Below are 19,852 nucleotides of genomic sequence, written 5' to 3' on the forward strand. Positions count from 1 at the left end.
CCCTCTCCCTTTCTGGTTGCTTGCTGCAGGAGCTGGCAGTTTGGGAGAGCTGGTCTTAAGGGTTGATAAAGTTCCAAACATATTTGTGCATCGCCGTGAGCCCGAGAGGAGGAAGGGTCCTGGCGTGAGAAGTGCCACATGCAGCACCAAGTGACACATATTGCCCTAACATTAACTGAATTATGTGTACTCAAAATTTTAATATTTCTTTTTCCAATGACTAGCCTATACGCTCTCCACATAACCCTAACAATGCCACGTCATCATTTCAGTTGTTGAGGGAGGAAGTGAGGAAAGAACAGACAAGGAAGGTGAAGATTGTGAGGAACCTACCAGGAGCCAATGAGCCAGGAACCAGTGTGCAGGGGTCAAGTCAGCCATTAGCCAGTGTGAAAGACCTGAGGAGGAAGTTAGAAAGAGGGGAAACTCTCTCCACAGGAAGTCATTCCTGCCTGTGGCCGTCAAAGTCTTCGTCGACTCCTGCAGAGAATCAAACTGAGAAGATGTGCAGTATTCTGGTTTATTCAGCACTATTATATATTTCTATTATTATTTCTACTCTTTCTCTGTAACAACTGTAACAAAAAACTTCCTCTCAGGGATCAGTAAATTATTTCTAATTGTGAGAATGTTTACCGGGTTCACCATCTTAGTTTAGTGTGTTAGCATGCTAACATTAGCTAATTAGCAGTAAACCACCAAGCTAGCACTAGTTTGTTCATGCCTCCTAAAACGACACATAAGAGCATTTCCCTTCAGGCTACTGGACCTTAACTGCGTTGCGTAAGTCCTACGTCACTTGACAAGGCGTGGTTAACAATGTGAAAGGGTCGCAGTTTGGTTAAATTTAGGCGACAAAAACTACTTGGTTAGCTTTAGAAAACGCCGGTTTGGGTTAAAGAAAGTAAATAAAGTGAGTCACGTGACAAAAGTCAGTAATGTTGAAAATAACTTCGGCTACTTGGGTCCAGCAACAATTAATGTGTGAAAATAACGTGCTGTACAAACGACCTACATGAGGGGTCGGCAAATAACTCGGCAAATTATTTTCAAGCCATTATACGGCAGGACAGAACATGATCACATGATCAACTTAACTCGCCCTTGTCCAGCTTAGTCATTAGTGCGCACTAGTGCGACTCTTGATAGGAGGCTTGTGTGTTTGATCCCCACATACTGCAAATATTTCTCATGCTCACAGTAAAGCATGTGCGTCCCAGCAACTGATCCACATCCATCTACCTCTGGAGCTCGTCATTTCCTCAGCATCTCCAGGCAGAGGAAATTCTTACGCTTCTCCTTCAGGGGAATCAAATCTCACGCCAAGTAACAGCTATTTCAGACGTGTGTCAAGCACGCCACAGACTTTTTATGAATGTCCTTCAGATTTTTTTCAGTAAAAGCTCTCAATTAAACTCATTGCTGCAAAAAACATCACACTTTCACTAAAGAGGACATGATTATTTGAGTAACTGTTGCTGTCATGACTGAGATCTACATATTTCAGCCCCAGCCACTATTTATTTTTGCTGGCATCAAAGTCAGTTTTGGCCCGCAGGCCGCCCAACGCCGACCACGGACACATGTTGTTTTTCTGGTGAGGACAGTCTCCAGTAAAGACAGCGTGCAGCTGAGGCTGATGGGAATGTCATCAGTTCTACAGTTATTTGGTCATAAATCAAAGTGTTTTGTAACATGTTGACCTGATGATGGCGCTAGATGAAAATTCAGAGGACTGACATGTTATCACAGTAAATCCTGTGTGGATGAACCAGATTTCATCACAATCCATCCAACAGCTGCTGAGACGTTCAAGTCTGAACCACAAATGTGAACCAACCGGCCTCTGAATCTCGTCCCCCCATCACTTACATCTCGAAGGAATCCAGTGTGACCAGGTGGAAAGATGACAGCAAGCAGAACCTGTTTGGATGTTCATGTGAGCCCCGACTACTACTGATCTAAGTCTTCTCAACATCCTTTTTGTATTTTCATTTCCAACATGGTGATGAAATCAGCAGAGACGTCAGAGACGGTTTCCATTTACTTTAATCTCGCTCTACGGGGCCACAGTTAAACCAGGTCACACCTGACCGAAAGTCCACATGGTAGAAAACAAAAACACACAACATGTCCATTAAAACAGTCTGACACCAGCGGCAGGGTGACGCACACACACAAGTTCAACTCCTGGTAGTGAAATCCCAGTTTTAACACTGTGGGTGGGAAGCCGGTGAGGGATCATATCCTTGTCAATGAGTAGCCACCAGTTTGTAGAGTTTAGGGCTCCAACAACTGATTATTTTCATTATAGATTAATATGCCAAAGAACGAGTGACAGTTTTCCACCGTCTTTTGTTTGAAAAAAGTATTAAAATTATTATCAAAATAGTTGCAGATTATTTTTCTGTCAATCGACCGATCGTTTCACCCCTTGATGGGCCGCCTGTAGAGCTGAAACGATTAGTCAATCAGCAGAAAATGATCAGTTACAACGATCGATCAATTATTAAAAGTCAATTTCAAAACACAAGTCTAAATTTCACTGGTTCTACACGCCAACATTTTTTTAATGGTACATTTGAACGCCTCATCTCTTGTTCCGGGAAACTGTGATGAACATTTTCAGATGTTTTATAGATCAGGCAACTAATCGCTTAATCGAGAAAATAACATCCAGATTAATCAACAGTAAAAATATTCGTTAGTTGAAGCCCTAACTGTGTGCACGGAGGGCGATCAAATCATGCTACAAAATGTATACTTGAAATATAAAGCAGGGAAACGTGTCAACAGTTCTTCTCCTCAGCACAGAGGGATCAACATTCGACTGACTTGATGAAAAAGGCACGTTGACGTCTCAACTGTCTGCCGTACTTCTTGGCTCGTTAGCTTCAGCTGGACGCTAGATTTATCTACATGATGCTTAAATATGTGTCTGACACATTTAAATATCCTAAATCTGACACGCTTTATTTTTCACAAACTACTCGATCCAAATACTGAAGGTCCAGATTCAAAAATATTACGTCCATAAGCTTAAATTACTGATCTGATAAGAATGAAAGATTAAGTGGAGGATGTCAGATCAGCGAGAGAGAGAGAGCGAGAGAGCGAGAGCGCGAGAGAGAGAGAGAGAGAGATATTGGAACTACAGAAACACTCCGGTTGTCCAGAGTGGAGCTTCTTCTCTCACAGAGGATCTTTGGTCGAGTTCAGACACAAACTTAATTTACTTTTGTTCCGTCGAACTAACATTAATATGCGACAGCTGATCTCTAAATAACTTCCTCACGAGCTGTTTGATCCAAACACCGAAGCTAATTTAAAGTTTAACGTGAGAAACTGAAGCGAGATCAGCTAGAGAGAGAAGACGTCTCACTCTGTGAAACACTTGCAGATGTGCGTTACGGAGCGAACCTCCTTTTACCTCATTAACGATCTCTGGCTGAATGTAAACCAGACAACAGCCAATTTTTATTTTAGCTCGTCATCAAGAAACTCACGAAACGAAAGTTATTGCGGGCGGCGTTTGTTTTAACCGGTGAAAGCGACGTCGGCGCCGGCTTAAACTGAGAAGCTGCTACGTGAATCTGTTGTACGCTGATCTTTACTGATTTGTTACCATCTGAGACTTTTCATTTTCTCAAATCAGTTTTCAGATTCAAAAAAAAAAAGCTGAATTTAATGTATAATTTCACTCCGTCAGGCCCATAAAGAAGCGTGTTATGATCGGCCGTCATCACGCCGTGGCTGGAGAGTATTTCAGTGTCCTGGTTTCTGTCAAACGCAGATCAGACTAGTAGTTGTCATAAGTGTCGGCTCTGTTTCTGTGTGAATATCTGTGTTGATGTCTCATTTTGGGAGCGGCCCACTCATCCTCAGGTCCGTCTCGGAGGCCGTTTGACTCATTGGTCCAGCGTGGGGAGTAGCGGGGGAGGGGAGGAGGAAGACGAGGGGGAGCAGCTCTCCTTCTGTCCTCCTGCCAGCGAGAAGATGGATTCCAGTCCCGCTCTGCTGGAGGATGTCTGGACCTGCTCTCCTCTGAGCGGTGGGGTCTCCTCCACTGACTGTCAGGATGAGGGGGCGTCCATCGATGCGGGGAGTAAGGGGCTCCCGTGGGAGGGTAGAAAGGAGGTGGGGGCAACAATGGCGGACTGGGAAGAATGCCGTCGTGTGGATGGTGATGGCGATGTGAGCGAGGGTTTTCTTCTCTTGGAGGGAAAGACCTGCGGGAGGGAAAACAGAGCGACAGGATGTAAGAATAATTTAGTGAGTGGGTCCACCGCTTTGGTCCAGTCTGAAACATCTCAGCAGCTGTTGGGTTGAGATGAAATGTAGACCTTCATGTTCCCCTCAGGATGAACTGTAATAACTTTATTCATCTAGCACCATCATCAGGTCAACATGTCGATGTGTCCCACACTAAGGTTTATAACCTGCAGAATCAGTGTTTCCCATTAATTAACGAGACCACGGCGGCCCGCCACAGTCTAATTTGTTCCGCCATAGTTTTAAAATAAACCGCAAATATTTTAACACATCTCATAATAACATTTCAGACCTCTAACGTTGTGTTTTGTGGGCGCTGCTGTGAGCTCGCACACTCACACACTTTGGTCTCCGACTCGAGGCGACCGCTTGGTGGTAACTATGGTAACGTTAACGGTCTGTTTCCGTCACTCGTCTGGGAGAAGGTGATTAAGCTAGCCGCGCCTAAATCTGGAATGCACACGTATTAAAGCCTTTATGGTAAATCCACTGAAACGGCCCAGAGCGAGCTGACAGGCAGGTTAGAGACTTTATCCTGTCAGTTTGTCTCTTTACAAAGACAAGTGCTGCAGAGAGTCCTGCCTGAAGAGAAGCTGTGAAGTCTTCATGTTACAACATTATTTATCACACTGGGTCGGACTGGATGAATTTAGCGCGAGGAGGAAACACATGTGACAACGTCCAGTTTTCAAAATAAGGCGTCTGTACAGGATGGAAATAAGATTAACTGGATTATATTCACAGAAAGTATAAAACATATTACATAATCTATTAAAATAAATAAAATGTTAGGGAAATTACTAATTCTATTTTCAATTTTTTTGAATTAGGGTTTTTAGAAAAACAATAAATAAATTTGTTGACTTTTGATGCTATTTCATCACCATTTATAGCTCTACAATGGGTTTATGATCAAATAGTTTATTAGAGCACAACTTTGTTTACTGTCTAGTCTCTTAAAATCCTGTGGTAAACACTGAGAACTGAACTGAAATGAAGTGTTTAAAGGGTTCTTGAAACATTTTAACAACTTTTTAAGACCTTTTACGACGTCAACACATATAATTTACCTTTTACGACGTCAACACATATAATTTAAGACCCAAAAGTGTCTATTTTGTTGATAGAAGACAGATGCGAGGAAGCTCTTATAATGAACAAAGCTGTATTTGGCAGCAGAGCCGGTATTACAGTATTTTTACCACAGGTAAATGACACAGGCTGTTTACACATTACAGCAGCTACTTGGGCGGATATATGCACCGGTCGCAGTATTGTGAAATGACATGTCTGTACAGTGTTGTACATAGACGAGCTCAAACAGCACCGATCATTGAACGTGTTTTTGGTGAACTGATTGTGTCCGTTTGTGAACAAGAACTCGTGCGATGCTGTTCTTAAACTCAATATAAACTATTAAAACAACAGAAAGGAAAACAGGGAAACAAAGCCAGGCGGGACTTTCCGGGCAGAGATGACACGGAGGTAAACAGGTTAATCAAATGTTTTACGGTGGGCCACTGTGAGCGACGATCTTCCCCACCAGCATTAAACGCACCTTCTGCAAATTTAGTACATGCAGCAAACTTAGGGGAAATTTAAGACACCTTCATTTCCCTTTATTTAATTTAAGACTTCTTAAGGAGCCGCTGGAAACCCGGGTTTACTGCTCATTAAATTCTGTTAGCATGCTAACACGCTAGTTCACTAATTCATCCCGATGTGAAGGAGTTAGATTGATAATATGGACATGAGGGTCTACTATTAAGTTGATTTGATTTTGATTTATTGTGGTTGTATTTTAAATCAGTGACTTCCTGGAGTCTTGTTGTCACCACGAGGTTGCCAGGAATTCAGACTCCCTTGCCAAGAAACTGTCACATCCGCGTTTTTGCACTTAATCGAGATATAACAGGTTAATCAGTGAGTTTTAAAGGTAGGTGCTTCTGTTCCCTTTAGATAGAGCAGGGCTGTCTTTGTGCTAAGCTACATATTTACTGTGCCATCTGGGTCATCAGTTCTTCAGGTGTTTGGTCATAAGTGATGGACATTAGGTGATTAGGCGATAGTCTAACGTGAGAAGCAGGGGCGGGGTTTAAAAACCGCGCCGTCGAATCGGACACATTCTACCTGCGTGAGCTTAAAACAACGACTGATCTCGCGGCATTTAAAAATAAAAAAATAAAAAATACTTGTTCTAACTTCGTGCAGCAGGAGAAAAGCTCCCGCGAGGTTTCAGTGTCATGTGACATGGTGAAGTTTTGCAGCGCCGGCGAAAGTCGGACAGGATTTCTAGCCAGCATGCCTTCTTTTAAGTCCAGCATGCATCACATTAAGCCAACGCCGCATGAAGTCAAACGCACCTGTTAACATGCTGACCTGATGATGGCGCTAGACGGGAAAGTCAGAGGATCAGTAAAGTTACTACAGTTCATCCTGAGGGGAACATGAAGGTCTTGGGTCAGTCAGGCTCTGACTCCCCTAAAGGCTTCTCACTATTTTAATCTTTTTATTTATTAATTACGACTGTGTGGAGGTTCAAAGGCTTTTTACCCACCAGCACAGCAGAATGAAATTCGAGCTCCTGTTCTTTTTAAACGTGCTATACAAATAAGACGGTCACATTTTTGTTTAAGCTGTCGTCTGATTGGCTGTCCCTACCTGTGGTACCAGGGGTCATTAAAGTGTGGTCGTCTCTCGTCTCTGCCGTCAGAGTCTAACGGCCGATGTGTAGCGCGGCCTCTCATTGGCTCCTGCTCAGACTCCTCCATCCCGTCGTTACTGTTTAAAAAGGTCACAAGGCGCAGACCAATAAACATCCTGCGCAGTCCAATCAATCCACAGCAGACAGTTGTGTTTTAGTATGCAATATGTCTGAAGTACCTCCTCTTCGGTCCACACCGTAGATCTTCTAGGTAGTTCTGTCTTTCTATGGCATGGCCCCGCGAGGAGTTAAACACTGAGAACAAAAGGACATTAAACTTTTCATTCAGGAACGAGCCCGACGCACCTTCAAACAGGAGACTAAAACGTCAGTACTCACACTCTACAGCCTCTTTAGGATCCATCCCATCGACATCGATCAGATACCTGCGGGTCAGACACAGCTGTTAAACACTATCCACGTTCAAACTACCACTGTGGGGTTCAAACTGCACACACCTGCAGATCAGATAGCCGGTGCGATTCAGACCGTGGGTACAGTGGACTCCGATCAGCTTGTCTGGAAAAGAAAAGGCAGTTAATGTGTGTCAGGTGCATCCGGCGTCAGATGCTGTGGCTGATTTAGTTCATCAGTCACACACAGTGTTGTACTCTCACTTCAAGGAGATATAAAAAGGAGTTCTGTGTGAAACCAGCTTCAGTAGAAACCAGGAGTTTCTCTAAATGTCTCTCTCCTGCAGCAAATAGTTCCTGTAAATAACCGACACTAATCCCTTTTTTCTGTGTGTCGACCTGAAACAAGACTTCAGCTGCTTGTGGTCTCGTGCTATTTACCAGACACATGAAGTGTTCGGGGTACAGCGGCTGAAAAAAGGTGTAAAATGTGATAAAGCTGTTGCTCCTCTAGAAAGTTACTTATTGTAAAAACATGTTTCCTTAATAGAGCTGTTGTTTTTGTTATATCAGCACAGCGAGCTCTCTCCTCTGCTGCTTTATCTTTTGATTGATGCATCGTTTTGTGAGAATTATTAACTGTAAAGTACTTTAAAGCAGCCCCTGTATCCGGTTCCTACAGGCAGACTGCATGTAGCCAGAAAGACCAAACTGAGGGCAAAAAAGCCTTCTAGACTCTGCTCGTTAAGCTTTTTGCTCACGATGCGATCGAAGGGAACGCAGGCGAGTGTTTCACATTAACGGGACTCCAGGCAAACGCCGTCATTAAGCCGTCGCTCTGCAGTTACACCGCCAGGTTGGCGGAGGGGTTCCACTGATGCTGAGTTTCTTCTTCTTCGTTGGTGCAGGCTACCACAAACGGTGGCCACTGAAACTGAGCGGATCACGTTGGAGGTATGGCTGGAAATGCGTAGGAGAAAATGTGATGCCACAAAGACGACCAATCACAGTTCTTGCGGCCTGCGTCACAGTTTTCGGGGAGCCAGGATAGATTTGATGCTGAAGTATAAATTGCCCTTAGGCTTAGAGAGAGAGAGAGGGGGCGTGTCCTCCCCACTGCGAGTGGAAATAACACCTTTAAATAACCGAATAACGGCCTCGTTCTAGCAGCAGCGTTTCTCACCGTTATCTGCGTTGTCTCGTAGAAACTTGCGTACGACACGTTTGAAGCGGAGGATCGTATCGTCGCTGGGAACCTCATGACCAGCTGTGAAGATCTTCACAAACAGCAGCGACTCCGGTAAGTCCTGCACACAGGAAACAGAGTTTATATCACTTTAAATATGATGTAATATAATAAAATGTGTGTGTGTGTGTGTTTACCTGTAGGTTGTAGTAGCGCGTGGTGAAGGTCAGGTCAACGATCAAACCCAGGTCTAAGTTTTCTTTGTTCAAAGTGTCCCGCAGCTCCCAGGGACCAAAGACATCAGAACACGGGAGCTGGCGGTTCAAAGACTAGAGAAAGCACACCGATGGTCATCAGCAGCTGTAAACTCGCTGCTCACTCACAAACACGACTGCAAAAGAAAGATTTAAACAATTAAACTTCCTGTTACCTGTTTCAGCGGCACTTTGAAGGCAATGAAACGCGTCCCGTGAAGTCTTTTCCCAACAGCTTTGTAGTCCAGCCACCTGTAGGGAAGGAAAAACAAAACAACCAGTGAGCCTCACTTGTTCCTTCATCCCCGTAAACACGCTGTAGTTTATTCTGACTCACAAATACTCACTAGAGCACACGTGGATTCATCCGCCGCTGAAAATAGTCCCCAAAAGATGCTCTAATTCCTGCTGTTTGTCTGATAGAAACTACAGCGAGCAGCTGTTTGAGGCGCCTTTTTAAACATTTTATCTGTGAGGACTTTTTAAAAGATTTTACGTCTTCAGGTGAAAGAGGAGCTGTTTGGTTTCTGGAAGAGCAAACCAAGACAGGCCAATCACTGGTTTTAGCTGACAGATCTGTAGGTACGGTGGATCAGCAACATCCAGTGCTGGGGTATTTGTGTTTATTTTTACACATTAAAATGTCCCAAACACAAATCTTCATCACAAGTGTTTATGTGTCGATGTTAAATAAATTTTGATAGGGTATCAGTATCGATTGAGCTCTCCAGTTTCCGGGGCCTTTCAACAATGTGGTCAGACAACAAAATACAACAGCAACAGGATGAAATGCTGAAAATAACATCCTCGTCATTTAATGGTTATTTAACTACTTTAAAAAGGGTGAAACAGTCAGTTTAATGCCTCCTCTACATTTTCCCAGTCTGAATATTAAACTTCAGACCAACTATCAGCCTGGAGATACAGAGGAGTTTAGTGCTTAGCTCTACAAAATGAAAGTTAGCTCAACATTACAGATGAGAGGTGTGGCTTTGTGTTGCTCACCTGTCCGGTATCCCGTTTTTCTTCTGGTATCGAGACATTTCCAACTTGTTCCTCTACCGTAGCCCGTTTTTACCAGAACTACCCTGAAAAGAGCTGAAAGTTACCACGTGTAGCTTCAGCCCGCAGCTAGCATGCTTCTAGGTTCAAACTGGTGTTTCTGTGATCGGCTGCTTCTCTGTAAACTCCGGCCGGACGCACAGAAAGAGTCTCTGAATCTTTCAGCAAACTATCTGAGCGCCGGTTTCCATGTTGATCAGGACTGAAGACAGTCAGTCTGCTGCTGCTGTTGCTGCTGCTGCACACCGGCTGTCTGCGGAGCACAGCCGGCTGCAGTCGCGTGCGGATGACGCAACCACACCAGTGGACGTCACGTGAATCCCCCCCCCCGCTTCGTTTAGCCACGTGATAGAAAAATCCACTAGATGTCGCAACAACAACAACAACAATAATAATCTTTATTTTCTAAAAACATGTTACAAAGTGTTTCACAAGTGCAAAGACAATAAAATGCGTATAAAATAGATAATAAGACAGAAGGTGAAAACAAGACAACAGTTAAAATAAAGTTTAAAAAAATGCGAAATAATTGCTGCAAAATATGTCTGACAACCAGTGGAACCTCAGACTGACAAATAATTGTACAGATTTTCAAATTATTATTATTTTGATCGTTTGATATTTTAGTAATTGTTTTGTTTTTACATTTGATACTGATTTCTTTATTTTTTTGTCTATTAATATAAACACACACATACGTTACTGTTTCATTTATTTATTTTATTTTTATTTTTTATGTATATTTTTTAACACACACACTTACCGTTTTATTTATTTATTTTATTTTAATTTTTATATATATTTTTTAACACATACACACACACGCTTACTATTTTATTTATTTATAATATTTTTGTATTTTTTAACACACACTGACACACGCTTACTGTTTTGTTTATTTATTTTATTTTTAATATATTTTTATTTTTTAACACACACAAACACACACACAAACACACACGCTTACTATTTTATTTATTTATTTTATTTATAATATTTTTGTATTTTTTAACACACACTGACACACGCTTACTGTTTTGTTTATTTATTTTATTTTTAATATATTTTTATTTTTTAACACACACAAACACACACACAAACACACATGCTTACTATTTTATTTATTTATTTTATTTATAATATTTTTGTATTTTTTAACACACACTGACACACGCTTACTGTTTTCTTTATTTATTTTATTTTAATATATTTTTATTTTTTAACACAAACACACAAACACACACGCTTACTATTTTATTTATTTATCTTATTTATAATATTTTTGTATTTTTTAACACACACCGACACACGCTTACTGTTTTGTTTATTTATTTTATTTTTAATATATTTTTTATAACACACACACGCTTACTGTTTTATTTATTTATTTTATTTTAACTTTTAATATTTCTTTTTTTTTAAACACAAACACACATACACTTTGATTACTTTACGCTTTAATTGTTTAATGAAATGTATGGGGCTGATTGTTCTTATGTTGTGTATATATGATGCTTTGGCAATGTTGTTATTACATTCATGCCAATAAACGTAATTTAATAATAACAGCAAACGCTTTGTCCCCTTTGGTTTTCAGTCGAGAGTCTGGAACAAACAAAAGACCTCCGCCCGAGGATCTCAAGGTACGAGCTGGTGCATATGGGACTAAAAGGAGATACAGCAGGGCTTTAAAAGTAATTAAAGTCGATTCTAAAATATAGTGGGAGCCAGTGTGTGAGATCATATTTCTTTGTTCTGGTTAAAAGGCGAGATGACAAATTCAACTGTACTCTAATCACAATGAAACTTTACAAGCTTCAACAGAAATAGAAGCTTTTATTTAATTACAATTTTTCTGTTTAAAAAAGATTTGCATATCATGTAAATCCACTTTCCAACACATTAATAAGAGCAGGTGGATTTTTTTGGGGGGGGTTATTGTGATACTATACCAAATGGCCAGACATTTACAAAACAGTTTATCAAAAGATATTAATTTTATATATTTATTCAGATTCCCCACATATTCAGAGAAAAAAAAATCCCACACAAAATGAGAATGATAAAAGATTTTTTTAAAAACCTCAGTTAATTTCTTGATATAAGACCTCAGAAACAGTAAAATTCTGATGATCTAACTGCTTTGTTGGGCGAGGGAAATTACTGGGTTTACAGGAAACATGTTGATTTGAGAAAACAGCTGTTAAAGATTAGCTAACCCTCCAGAAAAACACTTCCCATCATTAAAATGACACATGGACACACCTCTGATGGAAGACATCTGAACTGTGCTCTAGAAAACAAACCTTCGTGACATGGACTCAGTCAGCGTCTCTAATGACTTATTTTGAGCACATCAGAAACTCACAGGTGTGATTGACAGGTTTGATTATGGAGCATGCAAAAGTTCCTGCGTTTAAAGATGCAAATTAAATTAAAGTAGACAAAACAGAAAGACGAATGATTCACAAACCAGAAGTGGAAAATTACTGATGTTTTTCTTCACTGCAACCGGTGGGACTTGATTAGTGACGTTGCTTTTCTTGGCAGGGAAGGTTAAATACAAATCACTAGACTGGACTTCTGATTGAACAAAGCTGCGGCTAACTGATTAAGATTCAGCCTTCTGGCAATCTGCAAACATAGAGTCGAGAAAGTTCTTCACACAATTAAAATAAGAGAACAATAAAACTAAAACCTGATACATAATGCACAACAACAAGGACATAAAATCAATGCATACATGAACAATTTATTAAGATGCTGGAGGGACTTAAACAAAACGATAAAACCCTTCAAACAGATCAAAGCCAGACTAAATGTTGTTACCAGCTGGATGAGATTTAGCAAATTTTACTACTAATTATGGAAATCTGTTGAATTAAATATGATTCTCTAAACTCCATCTGTTTTAATTACTTCGGATTGTCACCTGCTGGCTGAATTTTGTGTTTCTCTTTAAAGAAATAAAAATATTCCCACCATAAATTGATGCCTAAAAGGTGTTTAATCCCAAACTTTTCTAGGTAGGACCCCGACTTAATGTGTGTCGCCTCCATTGGTGAAGCAAAACCCACGTGCTTTCATTTCAACAACAAAATAACTCTCACATTTTTGATACTTTGAGCACATTTTGTTGAAACACTTCTGCACTTTTGAATTCAGGACTTTTACTTCTAATTGATTCTTTTTAAACTATGATATTTCTGCTTTTACTCAAGTAAAGGATTTGAGCACTTCTTCCACGAATGGCGTGGACTTCAAAAGACTTTAAACTGAAAGTAAATTGTTGACCTTTAAACAGAAGTCGCGCCACGAGATGTCACGCAGCTGATGGAGTTTGCCCTGTTACATTTCCACACTTCAAAAGCTGATCATAAAAACTTTAAAATTAAGTTTAAACTGTGAGGTTAAAGGAGAACTCCATTGTTTTCCACATCTGCGAGGGTTTCCAGGTGTTGGGGAGTTCTGTGAAAGGTAGAGTTTAAAGCCTTCATTGTCTCCGGAGGGAGACTGAGCTCTAGTGCTGCTGCATTTACTGAACTTTCAGCCTTAACTTCCAACATGGATCAAACTCCACCTGCTGAAGATGACCACGTGCTTTTGATCTCAGAGATTACCTGATACTGAAGGATACTGATTAAACACTGTGGTGAGACCAGGTTCCTCCCACTGGAAGCCTCCTGAAACTGATCAAGACCACAGTAGACCAGCACTGATTCATCTGGAAAAGCAAACACCTGAAGGGCAACACACCTGAGAGAGTTATGTAACACCATCCTGCATCAGCCTGCAGAGGAAAGTCCATATGTGGTGAGACGGGTGTGACTGGAGGTACGGCTACAACTTTACAGCTGTGCTAGCAGTGACTCCAGGGACACAAAGTTAGAGAGAGACATAACGGACGCCTGCATCAGACCTTCCACGGATACAGGAAGAAGCAGCTTGATACGTTGAGGTGTTTGGAGAGCTATGCTGCAGCGGAGAGGCCTGCTGGATGGCAGAGGGGAGTGTAACAGGGCAGTGTTGGTGTCTGTGGCAGAGTTTGACCCCGGGGTGAGGCTGGGGAGGAGGCCTGGAGCCGAGAGGGACGCCAAGAGGCTCCACCGGACCCTCAGCAAACTGGGCTTCGAGGTGGACATCCACGCTGACCTCGGCGGAGACGAAATCTACGAGTTGTTTCTGAAAGGTGAGGCACACTCCCATTCAGTTTCTATGGTTTATTAGGATACAAATCTGCCTTTACACATCAGTATACAGATTAAATACCCACATAGGAACACGGACTATCCATTACTGTGCAGAGTACACATGCTTTTACTTTATTTAAACATTTATTGGAACTGTCTGATTAAAGCATTTAGATTTCAGATTTATAATCCTTTCTTTTCTGGTGCCACTGATCTTCTTATGCTTTCAGAACGACAAACACATTACGAAACTGCTTCTGTGTATTTACAACCTGGACACACACCCAGATATCAATCAGACTGAAAGTTCACGCGGTGTTTTAGCTGCTTATCACTAATAGATAACGTGATCATTAGGTCGTGTAATCATGTTCCTGTGCAGGCATTTGTTAGAAACTAATAGAACAGGACTGTCTCAGTTAATGTTAACAAAGACAAGAGTCGTGGCACAGAGCCTGAGCCTGATGTTCTGCACGTGCATGCCTGACCTGACACGTACCTCATACCATTCCACGTTTAGTCACGTCTCGACAGTCAATAATGGGCGAGCGAAGTGTGTAATTGATGAGCATGTGTCATGTCGTGTGTTTGTGCTGCAGAGAGCCGGCGGCCTGTGAAGGACTGTTTCCTGGGCGTCTTGTCGTCTCACGGGGAGGAGGGCTGCGTGTTCGGAGCTGACGGGAAAGCCGTCCAACTCGCTCGTGTCTTCAGATATTTTGACAGCGAATGTATGGAGAAAAAGGCCAAAGTGTTCCTCATACAGGTGTTCAGGTTCATAAGGTTTCAGCTCACAGTCTTCTGTACACATTTCATCTGACCTCAACTGAAAAGTTGAATTAAAGAAAAGTTGTATATTGTCATGATCTCAGTCTTACATGAGGTCAGTTTGGGTCACCCTGAGGTCACAAAACCATGCTTGTACTTCAGGATCTCTGTAACTGAGGACTTGTTGCTGTCTCTGCAGGCGTGTCGGGGAGACGGTCTGGATGACGGGGTGGAGGTGGATTCAGCTGGAGACACCGCAGAGTGCAGCTTCTCAGAGTATCTCTCTGTTCCTGTAGATACAGCTGTGATGTACGCCACAGCACCGGGTAAACCCAAGTCCATCCACCAGTTAGAGTCTCTGTGAAACTAATATACCTGCTTGATGACGGCTAACACACTAGCCGGGAACATGTCAGCACTAGTCAGTCAGAATAGCTCTCTAACATCTCTGGCAGTTTGTTCTCCGTTTCATTTCACTGAATAAAGTGTTAAATGTACAGGTGATAAAATTATCTAAGCTTGCAACCCCTTATTTGCTTAGCCGCTAACAGGACAAAAACACCTTGTTGTGCGATCGACTTTCATTTACTCTTTTTTCCCCAAAGCGATTTACATTTGAGGAACAACATACAAGTTAAGCGTCAATACAGCACGAGATCTACAACTGACAGTACATACTAGTAAGTGTAAGGACCAGATTTGTGAAATGAAAACCGGGGACAGTTTTGGTTTGGTGGTCAGTTGGCCATGTCATTAAAAAATCTAATGATATTATATATGAAATAAAGAAGGGGGAAAGTTTATATAATCTGTTATATATAGCCCTCGTGAATATAATCATGTCATTTCAGGGCAGAAATATCCTTTCAGTCAATAAGTAGAGGCTACAAAAAACTTTCTGGCAAGGAAAATACTGCATTTTATGTGTTTTTTTCTGTCCATTTAAAGGTATTTTAATCTTAGTCTTTCTGGCTAACACCTTAAACAGTCTATGATTAACACACTGTTAAAAACGGGGACAGCTCCAGACGGGGATATCTGGCCTACGTCTGCAATAAATACTAGCAAGAGCTCATAGCACATATCGCATCACTGGGGTAAATACCTCAGGAAAGAAGTAGGAGTTAATCAATACAAGAGAATTGTAGGGGATAGAAGAAGAAGAGCACAGGAAGTGCATGTTAGAGGTTAGAGGTCTGTCACATAACAGCAGCAAACAGCCTCTTTTGTTGAGCAGTTTGTACTCTGAAAAGTAAAATAAATGCTGATGTTATTATCAGCGCGATTATTTAAAAAGCTAAGATGCTTCCTATTAGTTTTTTTTTTTTTGTTACTACATTATTATTTAGTTTAAATAAATTGATTTTGTGACCTTTTGCTGTTTTAAACACGGGTGTAACCAGCGGGATCAGAAAACTAGACAAGACCAGTTATAATCCATTATTCCTCTCCAGCTGCTTCGATAATGCCCAACCTGAATGGCTAGATTTACTATTTGAAACATGCCTTTGTGTGATTTATCTGAGAAAAGAGAAACAGTTTAAATAATCCGAAAATAAGGATTTAAAATATCAACCCAATGCTTGGATCCATGGTCTAGGGAACAGGGGCGCCATCCGGAGGGGGGGGGGGGGGGGGGCACGTCCACCCTGATAAAATTGGTGCCCCCCCCCACCCGTACCAAGGTGCATATGCATAAAGTGCTATGCTGTTTATATTATATATAAATTTCTAGTGGCCCCATCTGGCCACCCACATGAACATTTCTTGGGCCCACTGCTTGGAAAATCAAAAGTATTTTACACATATTCATATATTTAGGGACTGCAGATATGAATTAGCTTGAAGCAACAATCCAATGGTAATGTTTTATACGCTGACGCTTTTAAATAAATGCATGTATGGATGATGGTTTGAGCTTCTTTCCTCCGTCCTCTCCTCAGGTTACGCAGCTTTCATGCACCAGCTGAGTGGATCCGTCTTCCTCCAGACTTTCTGCACTTTGTTAGAGGAGGAGGGCAATCGCAACCTGGAGCTGACCCGCCTCATGACCCGCCTCGCCCACAGTGTGGCCTACACCTTCCAGGCCAAAGGCCGCGTCCTGGGTGGGAAGAAGGAGATGCCGTGCCTCCTGACCCGACTGACCCGGGAAGTGTTCCCGTTCGCTGAGCCGGGGAAAGACGGCGCCTGTACGTGACTGAACGGATGAATCACCAGGACATGCAGATCGATGAGAGAAGACAAGCTACCAGACTCTGTGAGCAACTGATGTCTGCGGATGGTTTTAGAGAAGAAGAACTGAGAAACCTTATATTTTCTCTTGAAGCTCCAAAGACGTCAAGGAAATGTCTCCTGAAATATTCAATTTAAATGTAAAGCTTTATTTAATACACAGGTGTAAGGAGTAGGAGGAGGCGTATATTCGGAAACTAACAATAAAGAACGAATATATTGTTTTAACTTGAGTAAAGTAAAAGTAAAATATGTCGTACACCACTCTGTTTTATAAAAAGACATCATTTTGAATTTAAACAGTAACATTTACAGTAAATGAGTAAATGTAATGTAAAAGAAAATAGTTTTTAACTAAGCTATCAGGACACTAAACGCATTAAAGTCCGTACTTGTGACTGTAGGCTGCTTTTTTACTTCCTTTTTCATTGTCTGTGTGACGTATTCCTGTCCAATAGCAGAATAGTAACAGCTACTTTGTGCCACGTTTGTTTTATATGTGACCTGCCAAGGGACTGCAGATGAAAAATGATCTGGTAAAATACATGACATGGTAACGTTTATGTTTAATATTTTAAATCCTTCATTTATAATTGAGATGAATAGAGAAAATCCATTTGTTTTGTTTTGTGCTTGATGATCACATTTTATAAAAACAAGCATTATAGAACAAAAAACAGAGACACAGAAATAAACTTAAAACTGGGTTCAGGAAGCAACCAACATTTCCAAATTTAATTCCATATTTATTTTGTGAGAAGGCTTATAATTAGGGCTAGGGTATTTTATGAATTTTAATTGTGTATTTTATTTATTTTATTTTATTGTATTTTTATAATTGTGTATTTTAATGTGTGTTTCTTATGTGTTTTTTATCCAATTCTGCAAACTATATGTGTCTCTGTTTTCTGTAAAGTGTACTGGGACCACACAGCTGGTGATTTTACACTTTAAATAAATTTGATTTGACTCTAATGGAACTATACAGATCTTTTCTCGTTTCTATTAAACAGGTATTAGTCAAACGTTTCAGTAAAAAGGGAAACAAGAACACGGGGCTTTTTGAAATAGATTGTTGTTTTATTTTTGAGAGCAGATTAATATTGACACCATATACGCAAAACAACCAGGGTGAATGGAAAAATAGAAAGAACAGGACATTAAGAGAGTAAAGTAGATTCAAAATAATGTTTCATTGGTCCATGAGAATTTTAATGAAAGACATAATTTGCCTTCTTATTTTTAATGTCTTTGATCGAAGTGTCCAAAATGTGGTTTGGAGTGTGGAAAATATTTTTTATCTTTTTATCTCTGCTCATTCTTCAATGTATTTATCCTGAAGTTGAATTGTTTGCCCAGTTTTTTCTTATCATATAATGTTGAACCTTCAACCAAAATATTCCACTGTACATACAGTGGAAAACAAAAACAACTTCCTCCTGTAGTTCACAGAAAGTGTAAGGATATTCAATATAACTTCTAAATCTCTGTAATGTCTTTTTCACTGGATGTATTCAAATAAAGATTTTGAAGGAATTCACTTTGTTAAGATAATAATAAATAATAGGCAGGTTTTCTGCCGATTAATTTCTCCGTGAAGTGAAACCCATAGGAATAATCCCCGAGTTCACTGAGCTTGATATATTTATTTATTTTTAATCTTTATAGCAAAAAGAGGAATACAGCTTACATGTGGCATAGAAAGGTACTATAACAGTATACAAATACATAAAATAAAATATTTGCCGGGGGTAGCCTATATTACATAAAGATATTAAAAGGGGACCCTATGTTGACAGTCGTCACAACCTTTCTGTCGTTGAATTTAGAAATTAAATTGACAGGATGTACAACCTCATAGAGAAAAAGACAAGCTGGTAGAATTTATATTTATGAATGTGGAGTTTTGCCATCATTTTCTTTACTTTGACTTTTAGAAAAGCTCCCACATTAATGTAAAATCTCTATAAATATGTTCAGTGTTTAATGTGCTGCCAAAATAAAACTGTTTCTGGGTGCTCGGTTTGTATCGATGTCTCTTTTAGATTTAACCATGTTGTGATTAACAGAGTAATGAGCAGGTGGATATTCTGGCCAAAGGAACACTCAAAATCAAACATGTAGACCTAAAAACCCCATTAACTAGAGATGAAGCTAAGACATTTATCAGGACCTATGCACAGTCAGTTTGGCAGGAGCATTGGGACAATAGTGAAACTGGAAGGCACCTATATAATGTACAGAGACAGGTTGGTGCCGGAAGGATGGTGGGCTGGAAACGTAGGGAAGAAAATATAATCACTCGTCTGAGAATAGGACATACAGGTCTCAACTTTTCATTATATAAAATAGGTAAGCACCCAACTGGGAAATGTATATATTGTAACCAACTAGAAAAGGTTGAACATGTTCTCCTTCAGTGTAGGAGATACACTATCAAGAGGAAGCGCCTCTTTCAGTCATTACGGAAGGCAAAACATCATGATATCTCATTGGCGGGTCTCTTGGGGAAAACAGCAGGCCAGATATATTGTCATATAATTAAGTTTCTTAAAGAAACTGAGTTAGAAAAAATAATTTAATTTCTGTTTGTTTTTGTTTTTTTTGGGGGGGGGGGGGGGTTGTTTTGTTTTTGTTTTTGTTTTTGTTTTTGTTTATTTCATTTATTTCCTGCTTAATCTCTCGTTCCACACTCCAGTCCAGCTTGTGGCGGTAATGCACCGTTAAACTGGTTTGCCAACCGCCATTAAACCCTAAAGAAGAAGAAGAAGAAGAAGAGTAATATCTGTGAATTATTCTAACCAACATGAAGAATAAATGAAGAATCATCCAAA

The 19,852-nt window shown here is 40.5% G+C and overlaps 2 protein-coding genes across 2 annotated transcripts; one reads left to right on the forward strand and one right to left on the reverse strand.

The window, feature by feature from the left end:
- Positions 1-1,469: 1,469 nt before the first annotated feature.
- Positions 1,470-10,116, reverse strand: LOC119914483 (RNA/RNP complex-1-interacting phosphatase-like). Its single transcript, XM_038733803.1, has 9 exons — positions 9,775-10,116; positions 8,946-9,021; positions 8,713-8,844; positions 8,513-8,636; positions 7,435-7,495; positions 7,316-7,362; positions 7,156-7,231; positions 6,934-7,053; positions 1,470-4,229 (listed from the first exon to the last, which is right to left on the reverse strand). The coding sequence occupies exons 1-9, from the start codon at positions 9,810-9,812 to the stop codon at positions 3,800-3,802; spliced, it is 1,104 nt and encodes a 367-aa protein (XP_038589731.1). The 5' UTR covers positions 9,813-10,116; the 3' UTR covers positions 1,470-3,799.
- A 3,548-nt stretch (positions 10,117-13,664) lies between these two features.
- LOC119914744 (caspase-7-like) lies at positions 13,665-17,982 on the forward strand. Its single transcript, XM_038734228.1, has 3 exons — positions 13,665-14,020; positions 14,621-15,112; positions 16,730-17,982. Exons 2-3 carry the CDS (start codon positions 14,881-14,883, stop codon positions 16,981-16,983), a joined length of 486 nt encoding a protein of 161 aa, XP_038590156.1. The 5' UTR covers positions 13,665-14,020; positions 14,621-14,880; the 3' UTR covers positions 16,984-17,982.
- Positions 17,983-19,852: the final 1,870 nt, after the last annotated feature.

The sequence above is a fragment of the Micropterus salmoides genome, unplaced genomic scaffold (genome assembly GCF_014851395.1).
Source record: "Micropterus salmoides isolate LMB-PRFRI ecotype aquatic unplaced genomic scaffold, ASM1485139v1 Ms_hic_scaffold_20, whole genome shotgun sequence".
NCBI lineage: Eukaryota > Metazoa > Chordata > Actinopteri > Centrarchiformes > Centrarchidae > Micropterus > Micropterus salmoides.

What these genes read in the sequence shown, in the direction of transcription:
- LOC119914483 (XM_038733803.1), bottom strand. Translation starts at nt 9,812, where the DNA reads ATGTCTCGATACCAGAAGAAAAACGGGATACCGGACAG. An exon ending in TCAAAGTGCCGCTGAAACAG is followed by an intron (nt 8,845 to 8,945) that starts GTAACAGGAAGT and finishes TGCTTTCTCTAG; the next exon opens with TCTTTGAACCGCCAGCTCCC. An exon ending in CGCGCTACTACAACCTACAG is followed by an intron (nt 8,637 to 8,712) that starts GTAAACACACAC and finishes TCCTGTGTGCAG; the next exon opens with GACTTACCGGAGTCGCTGCT.
- LOC119914744 (XM_038734228.1), top strand. Translation starts at nt 14,881, where the DNA reads ATGATCTCAGTCTTACATGAGGTCAGTTTGGGTCACCCTGAGGTCACA. An exon ending in GATGTACGCCACAGCACCGG is followed by an intron (nt 15,113 to 16,729) that starts GTAAACCCAAGT and finishes TCCTCTCCTCAG; the next exon opens with GTTACGCAGCTTTCATGCAC.